Genomic DNA, 15,437 nt, shown 5'->3' on the forward strand with positions numbered 1-15,437 from the left:
CAGCCCTTGGCAGAGCAACATCCAACATCGTCAAAGCATGACCGTCCTCATATAAGGTACTATGACGACCTCAAGTCAAAAGGACCAATCCCACTATCGAACGTTAGAGATTAACCACTGACACTTAGATAGTTATCCATATGGAATCTCTCGGCAGGTCTCCAATATTTTGTTCTATAACAAAATATCCACATGTTCATTTAAGTGTCATCACATTTTAGTTTGTGAGATCAGCTACTTACTTCATAAGTAAGAAATGCTACACGTGATGGTCTATCCGTATCTCGTTATTACTTACGACCACGGACGATATAAGATTCAATCAGATATAATTTGTATCTCACAATCACAACTCCTTGTGATTGACAAATTAAGAATATTTAAATCTACGAACTATATTATTTATTTAATTGTTTATTAATTAAATATTAGATCTGTCATTAAATTGCATTAATTATATATCAAAAATATTTATGTCCAAAGTTGATTGGACTTAAAACATAATACTTACAGAACTACCAGGGAAGACTGCCCGTGTGGAGCCTAACAATCTTGGATTCCCCGCAATGGGCTTGATCAGGTCGGATCACCTCTAGTGATCAGTTAGAAACTTGAAAATAATCTTATACTGGCACAAAAGATATTGGCATCTTTGGTATATATTAAATTAAATAAATTAGACATAATAACAGAAAGAGTACAAAACATATGAAATGTTTGTCCGGTATCTCATCTAAAGAAAGGTTTTAACACATCCTTTTTGACTAATGGAAAAGTTGGTGTATATAGCACCACTATAAGTAGCCATTTTGTATGAGTAATTAGTATTTGAGCTTGAAAGTGACGTTGTTTAGGTATCAAAATGTCTTTCTAGTGATGTTTAGTGTTAACTGCACTCGAGTTATTCTTATATTTGCACTTCTCATAAATTTGGAAAATTAAAATAAATTCTTTCAAACTTTTGACCTTCTTGCTTTCTGGTCTCAAACGTTTAAATTAAGACTAACATCGATAACTTACGCATTTTTTGCACAGTTGATCCTTTTGAATAAATTCAGTACAAAATTATTGTTAATTTGCAAGTGACCCACACTTTCTTTAAGGGATAAATAGTATAGGTAATCCCAAAGTTTGATAAAATTAGCGATCTTGTCCCCAACCTTCAAGAGATTAAAAGTAAATACATCTTATAATATGTTTCTAAAAATACAAATTTATCTTTTGTTTTTAAATAAAATGAAACAAATAAAATAAATAAAATAATTTCCTTCCCAATAAGTTTATCAAAAGCAACCATCATGCCGTTGTTGCCACCACCACAATCAAGCACAAAATGACCGAAATGAATTAGAGCTTTTCTCAATCTCCAAAAATGATAAAAATGAGTTGGGGTGGTGGGGCTGCAACCAGGAGGAAATGGGTGAAGACGGTGATTAGTGTTTTATTTTTTTAAATATTTGTTTTGTTGGAGGTGCACCATTAGCCTGATTTACTTTTAAGGCTTGTGATCGGTTTCCTTTATTAAAATGGCATGTTCAAGTCTCAGACTGATCCAATAGTAAGTTGACAAATAATGTTAGGAGGGATTGACTTTTCCATTTACCAAAGATTAGGAACAAACATAAGACAAGACATTTGTAAGGACATGAACTCTACTTTTGTCAAAATTGGGACTACATATGCAATTTATCCTAATTTCAGTCCACGAATAAAACTAACAGTCATTTCGGACGAAATCCATCAAAAAGGTCCATCTGTGCCAAAAATGAATAGTTTGGGACATTATTGTCATGATTTAAAAGTTCAGAAGCAAAAAATGCAAGATGGGTAAAGATTTGGGCGCATTTATATCAATTTCCCTATAATATTTTCTATTTCATAATTTTTCCCTTATGAAAAAGAAAAAGTTAGATTCGTATTATAATAATCTTTAACCAACAAAGGTCTAGGTGATTAAAGTTTAGATATGAAGTTAAAAAAATAAAAATTGTCATCTAACTTGTAGAAAAATTCATCACTTGTCTTTATTTTGTTCTAATAGATTGTAAAAGTTATCAATTTATTACATCATCATCATCAATCTGATTTGTAATATTCAAGAAAATTCGTACATGACTAATTAAAAATGGTTACACGTTGTGAGTGGCAATACCTTGTTAATTTTAAAAGTTGAATCTCCACATCAAAAACTAGAAATAATGCTAACCAATAACTCGTAAACAAACTTAGCAACTCAATCAAATTAATGTGCAAAAAGTATCAGAAAATGAATGAATAAATTAATCTTGTAAGTATACGTTTACATGGTACCCAACATTATACCGTCAAAAAAGTAAAATCTAACATCTCATTACAATACTTTCTATATCAAAGTCGAACATGATTTAGTGGTAGGATCAAATAAAGCCGGAACCAAATATTTTCTTCCATTGACACCATTTGCATTGTAGCTAGCACCGGTCGTGGGGTCCACTAGCAAGTCCCCGGCGTAGCCCGGGTAGGCCCCTTTAGCATAGACCCCAGGGCAGGCCGAGGCAGCCTCCAATGGTGCATCAGATGGGCCCTGGTAGTACCCATTTCCGAATGGGTTGGTGGCAGTCCCAGCTAAAAGGCTAGCCAAGTTGATAACCATGCCGTCCAAGCCCACATCATTGTTGGGTGCAACTAATGGTGGGCTCTGTGGGCCGTAAATGGGCTGGTGGAATGGCCAGGCACATTGACCCGGGCACTGGGTCTCCGAGTTACCAACCCAGATGTAGGCAAACTTGCTGTGATTTTTTCCTTTTCACGAGGGCAGTCTTGGAAGCTACAGAACCATGGGTTCCGCATCTACTGGAACAGAAACCTTCAACTGCGACGTCGGCTGAAGTCAAGACTACATTAATGGCGTTCGTTTGATCACCCTTTGCTGCCAATTGTTGTACTTGCTGCATTGTGAGTGATTTACCCAGTGAGCATTTCTCGTCAGAGATTTGATTGCCTAAGTCCAGTTGTAGGGAAGACGATTTCTTGGATTTGATCAAGTGATAGTACTTCTCTGTAGCTCCCCACCATTTAGAAACAGAAGGTTGAGCCTCAGATTTTGAAGACGATAACGAGGCAATGAAATCAGATATTATGGCTTTCTGAGATGGCTTGAAATTTCCATACCAGATGAGATTGACGGTGATCTTGCCAGTAAGAAGTGGGCCCTTGTGGTATTTGAAAAGCATAGGATCTTGATTTTCCAATATTCTTGCTGCAGAAGCAAAACCGATCACCAAAAATATAGATATCAAGATCGTATTGATGGAGTAACTGGCTGCCATTTTCAATTGGGATTTGATATGAACAGAAAAGTGGTAGAAAATATTTATAATTTCTTTGTTTTCGAGAGGATTTGATGGTGGAAATAGAGAGCTGAGGCAATTCTTTATATAGGGAGTATGGACTCAGATCAGAACAGAGGAAGGCTCAACGAAGGAGACAAGAATTTAGAATGTGCCAGCCTTGATATTATTGGATTGGATACGCGTTTTCACTTTAATGAATTCATGAGTTTTTTAAATAAAGTTGGGAGTTGACCCCACGAAATAAAAACATTATGTGCCAGCCAGCATAGATTTGAGGAAGGGACTACCTCTAAATATTTATGATCTGCTTGATTTCCATAAAGTCAACCTAATATTCAAATTACCACAAGTTGCAAGAGCTTAAAGATCAAAGTCTAGTTCAAGTGATGAGAATGAAGTTTTTACCATATTAGTAAATAGTAATTTGAGTTCGATTCTCAGTTCGATTACCATATTAATAAATATAAAATCTTGAAAAACTACATTTCATTTGATCTAATCATACTTTTCTGTGATCATAAACCAACTAAAGTATCTTTTTATAAATTACATGATGTTGGTATAGTTGTTTGTTAATCTTTGTTTTCTCATTTGCAATTTTGAAATAATAATAAATTCCACTAAAATTACAAGAATTAATAAATACGATATAAATTCAACTTTCAATTTGTTCGTTTGAGATTGGGTGCAAGTTCGGGAAAAAAAAAATAATAGTTGTTGGAGTATAAGTCGTAGGTTCAATGCAACGTGTAAATAAAATTATAAATCCTACAAAATACATTGATAAAAATATTATGTAATGAACTTATAAATTTGAATAAACTTCACAGAACCTGCTCTAAAATTGTCCAAAGGACTCATTTTATGACAAATATTCAAAATATTTTGAAATCAAGTTGCATGCATGCTTGCACGTACACCGAACACTAGAAATTAGAGCAACTTTAATATATATATATATATATATTCAAGCTGTCGCCTACGCTGTATAGTCAAAGCAACAAACTATAATTAATTAAAACATTAGCTGATGGTTGGCCGAAAGGAATGAAATTTTGTCTCCTTCCATACCGTCCTCAAATGCTGTTGGCCAAACATAATTTCATTTTGTTTTAATTAAAAAACGCGTTATCAAGCTGTATTTTAAGTGAACTCTCTCTCTCTCTCTCTCTCTCTCTAAATAAATATACACTTCAAGGTTGTATTTGAGATTTTTTTCCCTGTCAACTTTGAATTGGGGATAAGGAGATTAGGTTGTGGTTTTAGGCAAAAACTGTCAAATTGAAATATCAAATTTAACGAAAACCAATTGCAAAGTTAGGAGGGGGACAGCGGGAAGTCGACACTCAATAATGTCAAAGTTTATATCACATGTAACTTTCACATAACTAAATACTTATTTACGAGTGTTTACATTTTTAATTAAGTAACATCTCCTATAGAATGTGTGGATAAAAATCAAGTAATAAGTTGTGGATTCATAGAATATGTATATAATGTAGATTTGATCCGTTCAAGATATAATTTAAACTGTGCCAAAAATGTACTTAAGTTGAAGGATAAAACTGTCAAATAACTTAATATTCTTCTAATTTTAACATTCTCCTCACTAATTTTTCCTCATTTGGTAACACTGTATAAATATTAAATAGGTTGATGATTAACTTTATAAGTTAGAGAACGGTTTCCGCACTGTTTAAAAGTTGGGTAGCCGAACTCTAATTTTCTCTACGAATAAATACCATTAAATTTTTGGGGGTAAGCCCATCCTCATATCTATGCTGGCATACAATGTTTGTTCCTGGGGTCAACACCCAACTTCACTTTAAAAAACTCACGAATCCATTAAAGTGAACAACGCGTTATTACAAGCTGGCATTTACTGCCTCCAAAATTCTATCACCTTCTTCCTCGAACCGTCCTCTTTTATGATTGAGTCCCTATATAATGAACCGCCTCAGCTCTCAATTTCCACCATCAAATCCTCACGACAACAAAGAAATTATAAATATTTTCTACTGCTTTTCTGTTCATATCAAATCCCAATTGAAAATGGCAGCCAGCTACTCCATCAATACGATCTTGATATCTATATTTTTGGTGAACGGTTTTGCTTCTGCAGCAAGAATATTGGAAAATCAAGATCCTATGCTTTTCAAATACCACAAAGGCCCACTTCTTACTGGCAAGATCACCGTTAATCTCATCTGGTATGGAAATTTCAAGACATCCCAGAAAGCCATAATATCTGATTTCATATCCTCATTATCATCTTCAAAATCTGAGGGTAAACCTTCTGTTTCTAAATGGTGGAGAGCTACAGAGAAGTACTATCAACTGATCAAATCCAAGAAATCATCTTCCCTACAACTGGTATTAGGCAATCAAATCTCTGACGAGAAATGCTCATTAGGTAAATCACTCACAATGCAGCAAGTACAACAATTGGCAGCAAAGGGTGATCAAACGAACGCCATTAATGTAGTCTTGACTTCAGCCGACGTCGCAGTTGAAGGTTTCTGTTCCAGTAGATGCGGAACCCATGGTTCTGTAGCTTCCAAGACTGCCCTCGTGAAAGGAAAAAATCACAGCAAGTTTGCCTACATCTGGGTTGGTAACTCGGAGACCCAGTGCCCGGGTCAATGTGCCTGGCCATTCCACCAGCCCATTTACGGCCCACAGAGCCCACCATTAGTTGCACCCAACAATGATGTGGGCTTGGACGGCATGGTTATCAACTTGGCTAGCCTTTTAGCTGGGACTGCCACCAACCCATTCGGAAATGGGTACTACCAGGGCCCATCTGATGCACCATTGGAGGCTGCCTCGGCCTGCCCCGGGGTCTACGCTAAAGGTGCCTACCCGGGCTATGCCGGGGACTTGCTAGTGGACCCTACAACCGGTGCTAGCTACAATGCGAATGGTGTCCATGGAAGAAAATATTTGGTTCCAGGTCTATATGATCCTACCACTAAATCATGTTCAACTTTGATATAGAAAATATTGTAATGTGATTTTAGGTTCTATTTCTTACACCGGCATGGTGTCAGGTACAATGTAAACCTATACTACATATAGAGATTCTATTCATTTTTTTTTAATTTAAATAATATTTTGTCCTCATTGATAGAACTTGATTCCTTCAAATTTTTAAGTCCATTTATGAATTTAGATTAGCATCTGATGTGTACAAAAATTATAGCCCGATCACCAACTTTCAAGTATGACCCGAGGTCAATACCTCGAACACTCTCGTCTTTAAATATCCTCTAAAAAGTGGTCGAGCCTCTTAGAAGTCGGGCCTAATAATCTGGCCCTGCTAAGGTCAGGCCCACATGCTAAAATATTGTCCTCGTCTCGAGTCTTTTTACGTGTTTTAGTCCTCTTATAACTCAATTACTCTATTTGATGAGGATAAGGACTCTAAATGGTTGAATCCTTCTACAACTCAACCACCAACGTCTATAAATACAAGACCTAGCCCCATTATTTAGGTATGTTTTTACAATACAATTACAATACATACTTTTACATAATTTCCTCGTCTGACTTAAGTATCGGAGGGGCGACGAGAACACACCTCGTTGCCTTTGTTTCAGGTACTGGAAGGCTCCGTTCGTGCTTGATCCTAGTCCTTAATCTCGAGAAATCAACAGGTTCAATTTTTGACATCATCATTGGCATCGTCTGTGGGAATTCGGTACAACAACCATGCTTTTACCACATCAAAAAGCCACGGCAAAAGATATATCTTCTAATCAGTCTTCTGGTTGAAATTGGAAAAGGCATCAATCAAGAATGGACTTAATTTTCTCTCTACAAGAAGGGTGATTTTTGCCTCCTTATGCATTCACCGCACTTATCACCCGTACCACCACCTTGCCGCCCCCTTGCCACAATGAAATTGTCCTCTACACCGATGTCCTCTCACAAAAAACACAATCCAACAAATAACCAATCCAAATATTCAATCTAAAGGCAGAAATTGGTGCAAATTTGCCTCGATCTGCGTATCCTATACAAATCGATTCCACCACTTCCGGCAACACCCATGGCCGTCCACCACCTATCATCTCCCATCATCTATACTACCATCCTAATGTATTAACACCACTAATAAATAAATAAAAAAAAAGAAGAAGCCAAGTTAGCACGCACAATGAGGGAGTAGCGCCTTTTCCAATTGTACGGGTCCTCCGTCATTTTTCCACCAAATTATCGCTATTCGAGCATCCAGCATCCTCATACGACCTTGGGTATGCATTCAATTGATTCGATTCGGCCTCTAATCGATCCAATTTTTCAAATCAATTCTGTCCCAATTCGCTTGCCAAACGTGACTGTCATGTCCTCTTCAATTGATGGATCTTGCACCATTATTCAACCTAATTGCCAACAACCAAATGCTCAGCTATCATACGACCATGGGTGTGGAACCAATTGAAGCAAAGTCAACCACCAAGAAAGAGGAAAAATGCCACTAGAAGAATCATCGCAACTTTTCAGCTAGCCGTCCCCTTTGATGTCGTTTCTTGAAGTTCTATCCTTAAAAAAAAACTTCGCACTGGATTTGAAAAAAATGAATGCTCAGAAAGATAAAACCTGTTAAGGTTTTGATGTGCACACAAGTTGTTTGAGAAAACGTCCAAGAAAGTTCAAATTTCTAGTAATGAAAATTAAGGTAACTGTTGTTCAATACAGCCTCCGGCAGTCATCGTTGAGACCACCTTCAGTAGCCACTATATTCGGTGACCTATGGTAGATTCGAAAGTTCTCACCGAAGTGGATAGTAGCTTTGATGATGGCAAATGAACACGACTACCCCTTTTTCTCTTCTATTTCTGCTTCAGAGGTTATTTTACATACCTGACTTGTGGAGGACATGGAGCTTTCGACCGTGACTAGAGGTAGAATAGAAGAATGGTGAGGTTGTTTCAAAAATATTGCAGTTGGAGACAGAGCTTAGCTGTTGCCGATAATTTTGAAAATACTATTGGAATCAAATCAAAAAGGGAGTATGCCAATATTTCGGTGGAGTTGGGCCACTAGTTCTTAAAGTAATTTTAGAATATGTTTAAAGCTGGTGTGAGTAACATACTTTTCACATAGCATGCTGGGAGACTAATTGCTTTGAGAATAATGCTCTTTAGGTGGTTGGTTTAAAAACCAACTGGATTTAATAACAATTTTTAATATGATTAATTTGAATCTGCATGATAATAACTCCTTTAGTGCATTACCTGATTATTTTGGAGGCATGTTAACTGTGCAGATCTTAAATTCAGCAGACAAAAACTTCAATGCAGTTACTCGAGTTGGTTGCGCCTCACTCGTTGCATTTATTTAGGCTATCTTTGCATGCCTATTTATTTTCGAAGCTGCCTCCAGGATTTATTTTCCATGTGAACTTTTGTTGGCTTATATACACATCTTCTATGATCATTGGCTTGAGTTTAATGAGGTCATCATCTGGGAAAAATAAATCTGCCACAACTTGAAATGAATGAATATTTAGGCTCAAAATGCCAAATCGATGTTAAATGAGGAAAATAATTTCATTTGGTTGCCAGCGTGACCTCTTGAGGATATGCCAACTGTGCTTCAATTATTAAATTCTCAAGGCCAGTATTACAACTTGGGCAGAAAACTATGACCATGCATACCAAGTGTTCAACAGAAGGTCCCATTGATATTTTCTCTTATTCAGAGCCCTTTTAATCATCATTATTATTCGAGGACCTTACATTATTGAAGACGAGATGAGCTCATGATTCTCTTATCTATTGGAAGCGAGCCTTAGCTCGTGATTTTCTTATCATTGAAGGCGAGCCTTAGCTCGTGGTTTTCTTATTATCGAAGGCGAGCCTTAGCTTGTGTCTTTCTCATTATTGAAGACAAGCCTTGCTCTGCGCAGGCACACAAAGCTCTGTCCTGCACAGGCACCACAAAGCCTTGCTCCGTGTAGGCACCTAAAGCCTTGCTTCGGGCAGGCACACCAAAACCTTGTCCAGAGCAGGCACCACAAAGTTCTGTCCCGCACAGGCATCAAAAGCCCTGTCACGAGCAGGCACATCAAAGCCCTGCCCCAAGTAGGCACCTCAAAGCCCTGCCCCGAGCAGGCACCAAAGCCCTGCCCCAAGTAGGCACCTCAAAGCCCTGCCTCAAGCAGGCACCAAAGCCCTGTCACGAGCAGGCACATCAAAAGCTTTGCCCCGCGCAAGCACCAAAGCCCTATCACGCGTAGGCACCTAAGTCTTGTCCCACGCAAGCACCTTTAAGTCTCACAATGCATCAAGTAAAAAACCCGACCATGGTCTATCCTGAGCTTGCCAGGCTTGACCTATTCTCAAATTCATCAAAGCAAAGATCGGAATATTATTTCACGTTCGACTCAAGGGCCTATCCTTGAGCTCAACGCATTGTCAAAAACCCAACCACAAGAGCGAGGGATATTATTTCACATTGGACTCGGGCTATGTTCTGGAGCTCAAATTATTGTCAAACCCTAGCCAACAGGCTTGAGATAAATATATTCAAAATAGGATTGAGCTTCCAATTAGCCTCCTATATGAAACTTTGTCTATTCGTCAAACTCATTACTTCCAAAACTTTTAACAAAGCTCAAGGTCGAGCTCATTCTTTTCAACTTCTAAACAAGGTAGAGGTCAAGCTCTTTCACTTCAAGTATTGATAAAGCTTGAGGTTGAGCTCATTCATGCCAAATTCTTTTACAAGGTCGAAGTCGAGCTCAGTTTTCTCAAAAATTTCAACAAGGGCAGGATCAAGTCCTTTCTTTCAAAATTTCTAATAAGCCTTAAGATCGAGCTCATTCCTTTCAAATTTTAAATAGTCAATACTTGCTATCCTAGACCTATGTGCTCGGGGGCCTAACAACTCGACATGAGCATGCCTATTCTAGAACTTAATATACTTATGCATCTCAAGCCAGAAACTCTCACATTGCGCATGAGCTCCTGACACGAATGCACGGGGGCCTATGATGTGTACAAAAATTATAGCCCGATCCCGAACTTTCAAGTATGACCCGAGGTCAATACCTCGACCACTCTCGTCTTCAAATATCCTCTAAAAAGTGGTCGAGCCTCTTAGAAGTCGGGCATAATAATCTGGCCCTGCTAAGGTCAGGCCCACATGCTAAAATATTGTCCTCGTCTCGAGCCTTTTTATGTGTTTTAGTCCTCTTATAACTCAATTATTCTATTTGATGAGGATAATGACTCTAAATGGTTGAATCCTTCTACAACTCAACCACCAACGTCTATAAATACAAGACCTAGCCCCATTATTTAGGTATGTTTTTACAATAAAATTACAATACATACTTTTACATAATTTCCCCGTCTGACTTAAGCATCGGAGGAGCGATGAGAACACACCTCGTTGCCTTTGTTTCAGGTACTGGAAGGCTCCGTTCGTGCTCGATCCTAGTCCTCAATCTCGAGAAATCAACATGTACAATTTTTGACATCATCATGTACAATTCTTGTATGATTCGGTCATCCACGACCTCATGCTCAAGATCTAATAAGCTTAAGCACTCTCCTAGGGCTAGAACATTCTCGAGTTTATGTGGTCGGGCTCAAAATCACTCTCTCTCCAGGTCAGAACATTCTCAGGCTCGTTACACTCCTGAACATATCATGTCCCTCACTATCATTTTTTCCTTAATTTTTGTAAGGATATTCCCAATTTCGGTATCTCAGGGATCACTCACCGACGAGTGAGCTCAAGGTATTTTGACGTGTCTTTGGTCATCGGGGTTGAGGCTACTCCGAATGGTGTGCATAACCTCGAGGAGCTGATTCAGGTCCATTAATGAAATCACTGATGTTGTTAATCTAATAGGATTCTAACATCAATGTTTCATGCTCATCCAAATACTCTATCTTACAACTCCAATCAAATTACAACTTCTAGGTATGGAAATACTCCCAAACACTTCACGACTCTTTAATCAGATAAGGATGCTCAATTACTTATCCTACGAGGATTACACTATTTAATCCTACTAGGAGTGTACTACCAGTCTACCACCACTATAAATGCAAAGCCTTGGATCATAAATTAGGTACGCTTTTTGCATTCAATTTAAAGCCTTATGCTTATATTTTTTCCTCTCGCTAACTAAAAGCATTGGAGGAGCAACGAGGTCGTTGCTCATTAACCATCAGGAAATGTCACACTACAGCTCAGTTTTAACACATGGATCCCGTTTTCCCAAGAACACAAGTAGTGAAATAATACGCCATTGGATTAAAAACAAAAAGTAAAAAATTATAAGCAAAGTACAAAGGTAAAAGCACTTAGTAAATAAAAATCATATTTTTAGTAGATTTTGATTAAAATTAATGGAATTTGTAATTGAAAAGTTGTAAATTGCATAAAATATATTGTTAACATTTAAACGTTGACTTAGACTTACATCTTAATCAACTTTTTAACTGAACCAAACAAGCGCTAAAAATAAAATAAGACAGTGGAACAATCATATTGTTTCTACCTAGACACGAGGAGTGAACAAAATTGACAGCTTGGCTCTCGTACTTTCATTGGTTAACTTTGTCGGAGCCAATGGTTAAGTTTTTGTTGGAATTTTGGCAAGGTTTTTCCCCCCTTCTTGGAGAGGTTTGGATTTGTTTAGTAGCCAAATTGTGTAGCAAGAAGAAAGGAAGGGAGATTCCGACGTTAGTTTGGTCGGAAAGCGCTCCTCAATGGGAAAATTTTAGCGTTTACAAGAGTGCCAATCTTAATTTCGCTTAGATCTAATGCAATTTTTTTGGAGCGTGGAAGTTTAGATCTTAAAATTTTCAATCATTTTTTAGTTGTGCAGATGACCCTATTTATAAACTTTTTTTAAGAGCTTTTTAATTAGTTTTTATGAATTGAAATTTTTATTATTGTGTTGGAAGTCATGATTAAATCTGATTTTCAATATTTTGTTAAAATTTGTGTTTTTTGTAGCATTTGTTAAGTAATTCGTTATGTGCACACATGAGTTTATTGCACCGAATTATATGTTGATCATATTAGATTTCACTCTAAAGTTTTTGTCAACATTAGAGCATTAGTCCAAGGACTTCGAACCTTTTTATGGCCGAGGTCTCTAATCGTGTATTAGCCAAGTGTTATGATTCTACACATTTCAGCGCTAAATGGTATTTCAACAATTGAGGCATCTTTCATCTCAAATGTGCCTTTTACAGTCCATGTGCAAATATTCATGGACATGTGGGCATGTAATGAACTCTTTTGTGGTTGACTTAGGGTCTTAATAAATAGTACTCAAAATTTTGTTATCATCATTACTCTTGAATGTCAATCTGACAAGATTAAATATTTTAAATACAATGATTTAGCAAGATCATATTCTCTCATTTTTAAAACTGACACAGAAATACTTTTTTCAATCTTGCAAGGCTGTTAGGGAGGATTTGACACCTTTCCTAATAGCCCCCTCACAATAGGGGGGAAGGGGGCTAGAATTTCTATCTTTTTAATTCATATATCCAAAGTGGATCCCAACGCATGTGAGAGAACGTCAAGCAGCATGTCAAATTTTTTCTACCAAACCAATTTAATTCTACTTTTTCTTTGGTTAAAGATCACTTGTCTACTAAGGGGAGTCTAGGCCTCCCCTATTGTGATTGTGATTTAACAACCACTTTAGTCCCTACATGTTCTAATCGACTATATTTTATGTACAAATTCAATATTCCATCAAGGGCGATCACATACATTAGTTTTATTACATTAGTTAAACTAACATTAATGGAAGGAGCATCTCACGTGGGGTGAAATAAAATTAAAAAGTATGAAAGTAATATGAAATTGCTTTATGAGGCAAAAAATGAATGAATCAATGAATTACAGTATAGATTCAGCGTGTACATATCCAACTAAATATTATACCAAAGTATAACATTTAGAAGTAGATGGATCATATAGTGCACGAAGCAAGTATTTCCTTCCATTAGCACCATGCGCATTAAAGCTAGCTCCAGTAGGAGGGTCCACCAACAAGTCCCCAGCATAACCTGGGTAAGCCCCTTTAGCATAGACTCCAGGGCAGGCCGAGGCAGCCTCCAATGGAGCAGCAGATGGGCCTTGATAGTACCCATTTCCAAATGGGTTGGTAGCAGTCCCAGCTAAAAGGCTTGCCAAGTTAATAATCATCCCATCCAGGCCCACATCATTGTTGGGCGCAACCAATGGTGGGCTCTGTGGGCCGTAAATGGGCTGATGGAATGGCCATGCACAGTATCCAGGACATTGAGTTTTCGAGTTGCCAACCCAGATGTAGGCAAACTTGTCATTCTTCCCTTTCACAAGGGTACTTTTGGAACCGTGAGATCCACACCGGTTCAAGCAGAACCCGTCAACAGTAACATCCGAGGATGTAAGTACAACGTTAATTGCAATGGTGGGCTCTGTGGGCCGTAAATGGGCTGATGGAATGGCCATGCACAGTATCCAGGACATTGAGTTTTCGAGTTGCCAACCCAGATGTAGGCAAACTTGTCATTCTTCCCTTTCACAAGGGTACTTTTGGAACCGTGAGATCCACACCGGTTCAAGCAGAACCCGTCAACAGTAACATCCGAGGATGTAAGTACAACGTTAATTGCATTCTTCTGTTCGCCCTTTGATGCTAACTGAATAATTTGTTTCTGTGTGAGTGATTTTCCAAGTGAGTAGTTTTCCACAAGAACTTGTTTACCCAAATATAGTGCGAGTGTAGAGGATTTCTCAGAGTTCACCAAATGGTAATATTTCTCGGTGGTCTTCCACCATGTGGCAACCGTCGGTTGGCTTTTGGCGGTGGCCGGAGATGACAGAGAGATAATGAAATCAGCTACAATAGCTCTTTGGAATGGGTTGAATTTGCCATACCATATGAGATTGACAGAAATTTTGCCACTGAGAAGTTGGCCTTTGTGGTATTTTAAGAGCTGGTTTTGGACCAAAGAGGTAAGCATTCTTGAAGAAGCAAAACGCACATTGAAAAGAGATATTATAAAGAAAAGCTTAACAATGAAAGAAGCCATTGTTTTGGTGATTTAAGATGGTGAAATGGATGTGGGTGTTAGGCAGCAACCTTCCATTCCAGTTCCCAATTCTCATAAAAGTACCGGCAATGTTGATTGATATTAGCAATGATGAAGGCTCCAAATCTGCCATATGTCCAGCATGGCAATAGGATTATCTGTAGGAATTATTTACTGTAATTTTGCTACATTAGAGGATGTGAATGTTTCAAATCTGTAAATATTGCTCCTATAAATATGTAGTAAACATATAGCTTTGGTATGATTTACCAAGCCCTTCTTATCATTTCTTTCATGGTATCAGAGTCATATTTGGCTAACGTCTAATCCTACCTACAATAATGTCTTCCGCTACTACATTCATTCCACCTAACAATCTTGTTCAGTTTGTCTCGGTGAGACTTGATGGACCATCATCTTATTTAAACTGGTCTTCCCAAGTCGAAGGTGCCCTTGATATCCATGGTCTTCTGGGTTTTGTGGATGGTACTGAACCATGCCCAGAAGAGTTCCTACCTGTTGTAGGGACTGCTGCTCCTATTTCTAATCCGGAGTTTATCATATGGAACAAAAAAAAATCGATTTGTATTAGTGTGGATGAAGTCCACGATCTCAGAGAAGATACTGTCCTTAGTCTATGGTCTCAAATCTGCTCGGCAAGCATGGCTTGCTGTGACAAATCGTTATGCTTCTTCCTCATCCTCAAATGTGAATCAACTCAAACGTCAACTGCAAAGTCTACAGCAAGGAGGCAAAAGTTGTTCTGATTTTGTTGAAGGTGCTAAGGTTCTTGCAGACCAATTAGCCGCTGTGGGAAAACCCGTGACTGATGAGGACTTAATCTCTCATATTCTGGGAGGACTCAACTCATCATTCACTCCCTTCATATCCAATGTCTATTTTGCACAACGTGAGAAGTCGATTACATTAAATGATTTCCACTCTGAATTAATTGCTTTTGAAGCTTTGCTTGAAAATCAGCAGAGAAATTTGCACAATGATCACAACAACTTTGCTATGATGGCAAACAAGTTTGGAG

At 38.0% G+C, this 15,437-nt stretch overlaps 2 protein-coding genes and 1 pseudogene across 2 annotated transcripts; 1 reads left to right on the forward strand and 2 right to left on the reverse strand.

Annotated features, from left to right (window-relative positions):
* Positions 1 to 2,242: 2,242 nt before the first annotated feature.
* On the reverse strand, positions 2,243 to 3,390 carry LOC111389938 (annotated as a pseudogene).
* Positions 3,391 to 5,300: 1,910 nt separating this feature from the next.
* Positions 5,301 to 6,455, forward strand: LOC111389937 (protein EXORDIUM-like). Its single transcript, XM_023014923.1, has one exon. The coding sequence runs from the start codon at positions 5,385 to 5,387 to the stop codon at positions 6,327 to 6,329; it is 945 nt and encodes a 314-aa protein (XP_022870691.1). The 5' UTR covers positions 5,301 to 5,384; the 3' UTR covers positions 6,330 to 6,455.
* Positions 6,456 to 13,171: 6,716 nt separating this feature from the next.
* On the reverse strand, positions 13,172 to 14,411 carry LOC111389935 (protein EXORDIUM-like). The gene is made up of 2 exons (XM_023014921.1): positions 13,869 to 14,411; positions 13,172 to 13,686 (listed from the first exon to the last, which is right to left on the reverse strand). Exons 1-2 carry the CDS (start codon positions 14,396 to 14,398, stop codon positions 13,257 to 13,259), a joined length of 960 nt encoding a protein of 319 aa, XP_022870689.1. The 5' UTR covers positions 14,399 to 14,411; the 3' UTR covers positions 13,172 to 13,256.
* Between the last annotated feature and the right edge of the window lie 1,026 nt (positions 14,412 to 15,437).

Source organism: Olea europaea, unplaced genomic scaffold (genome assembly GCF_002742605.1).
Source record: "Olea europaea var. sylvestris unplaced genomic scaffold, O_europaea_v1 scaffold635, whole genome shotgun sequence".
Classification (NCBI taxonomy): Eukaryota; Viridiplantae; Streptophyta; class Magnoliopsida; order Lamiales; family Oleaceae; genus Olea; species Olea europaea.

Bases quoted from the DNA above. Each gene is read 5' to 3' on its own strand.
- LOC111389935 (XM_023014921.1), bottom strand. From the start codon at position 14,398: ATGGCTTCTTTCATTGTTAAGCTTTTCTTTATAATATCTCTTTTCAAT. The intron at 13,687-13,868 runs GTTTGCCTACAT...CGGTTCCAAAAG, and splicing joins GTGAAAGGGAAGAATGACAA to TACCCTTGTGAAAGGGAAGA.
- LOC111389937 (XM_023014923.1), top strand. From the start codon at position 5,385: ATGGCAGCCAGCTACTCCATCAATACGATCTTGATATCTATATTTTTG.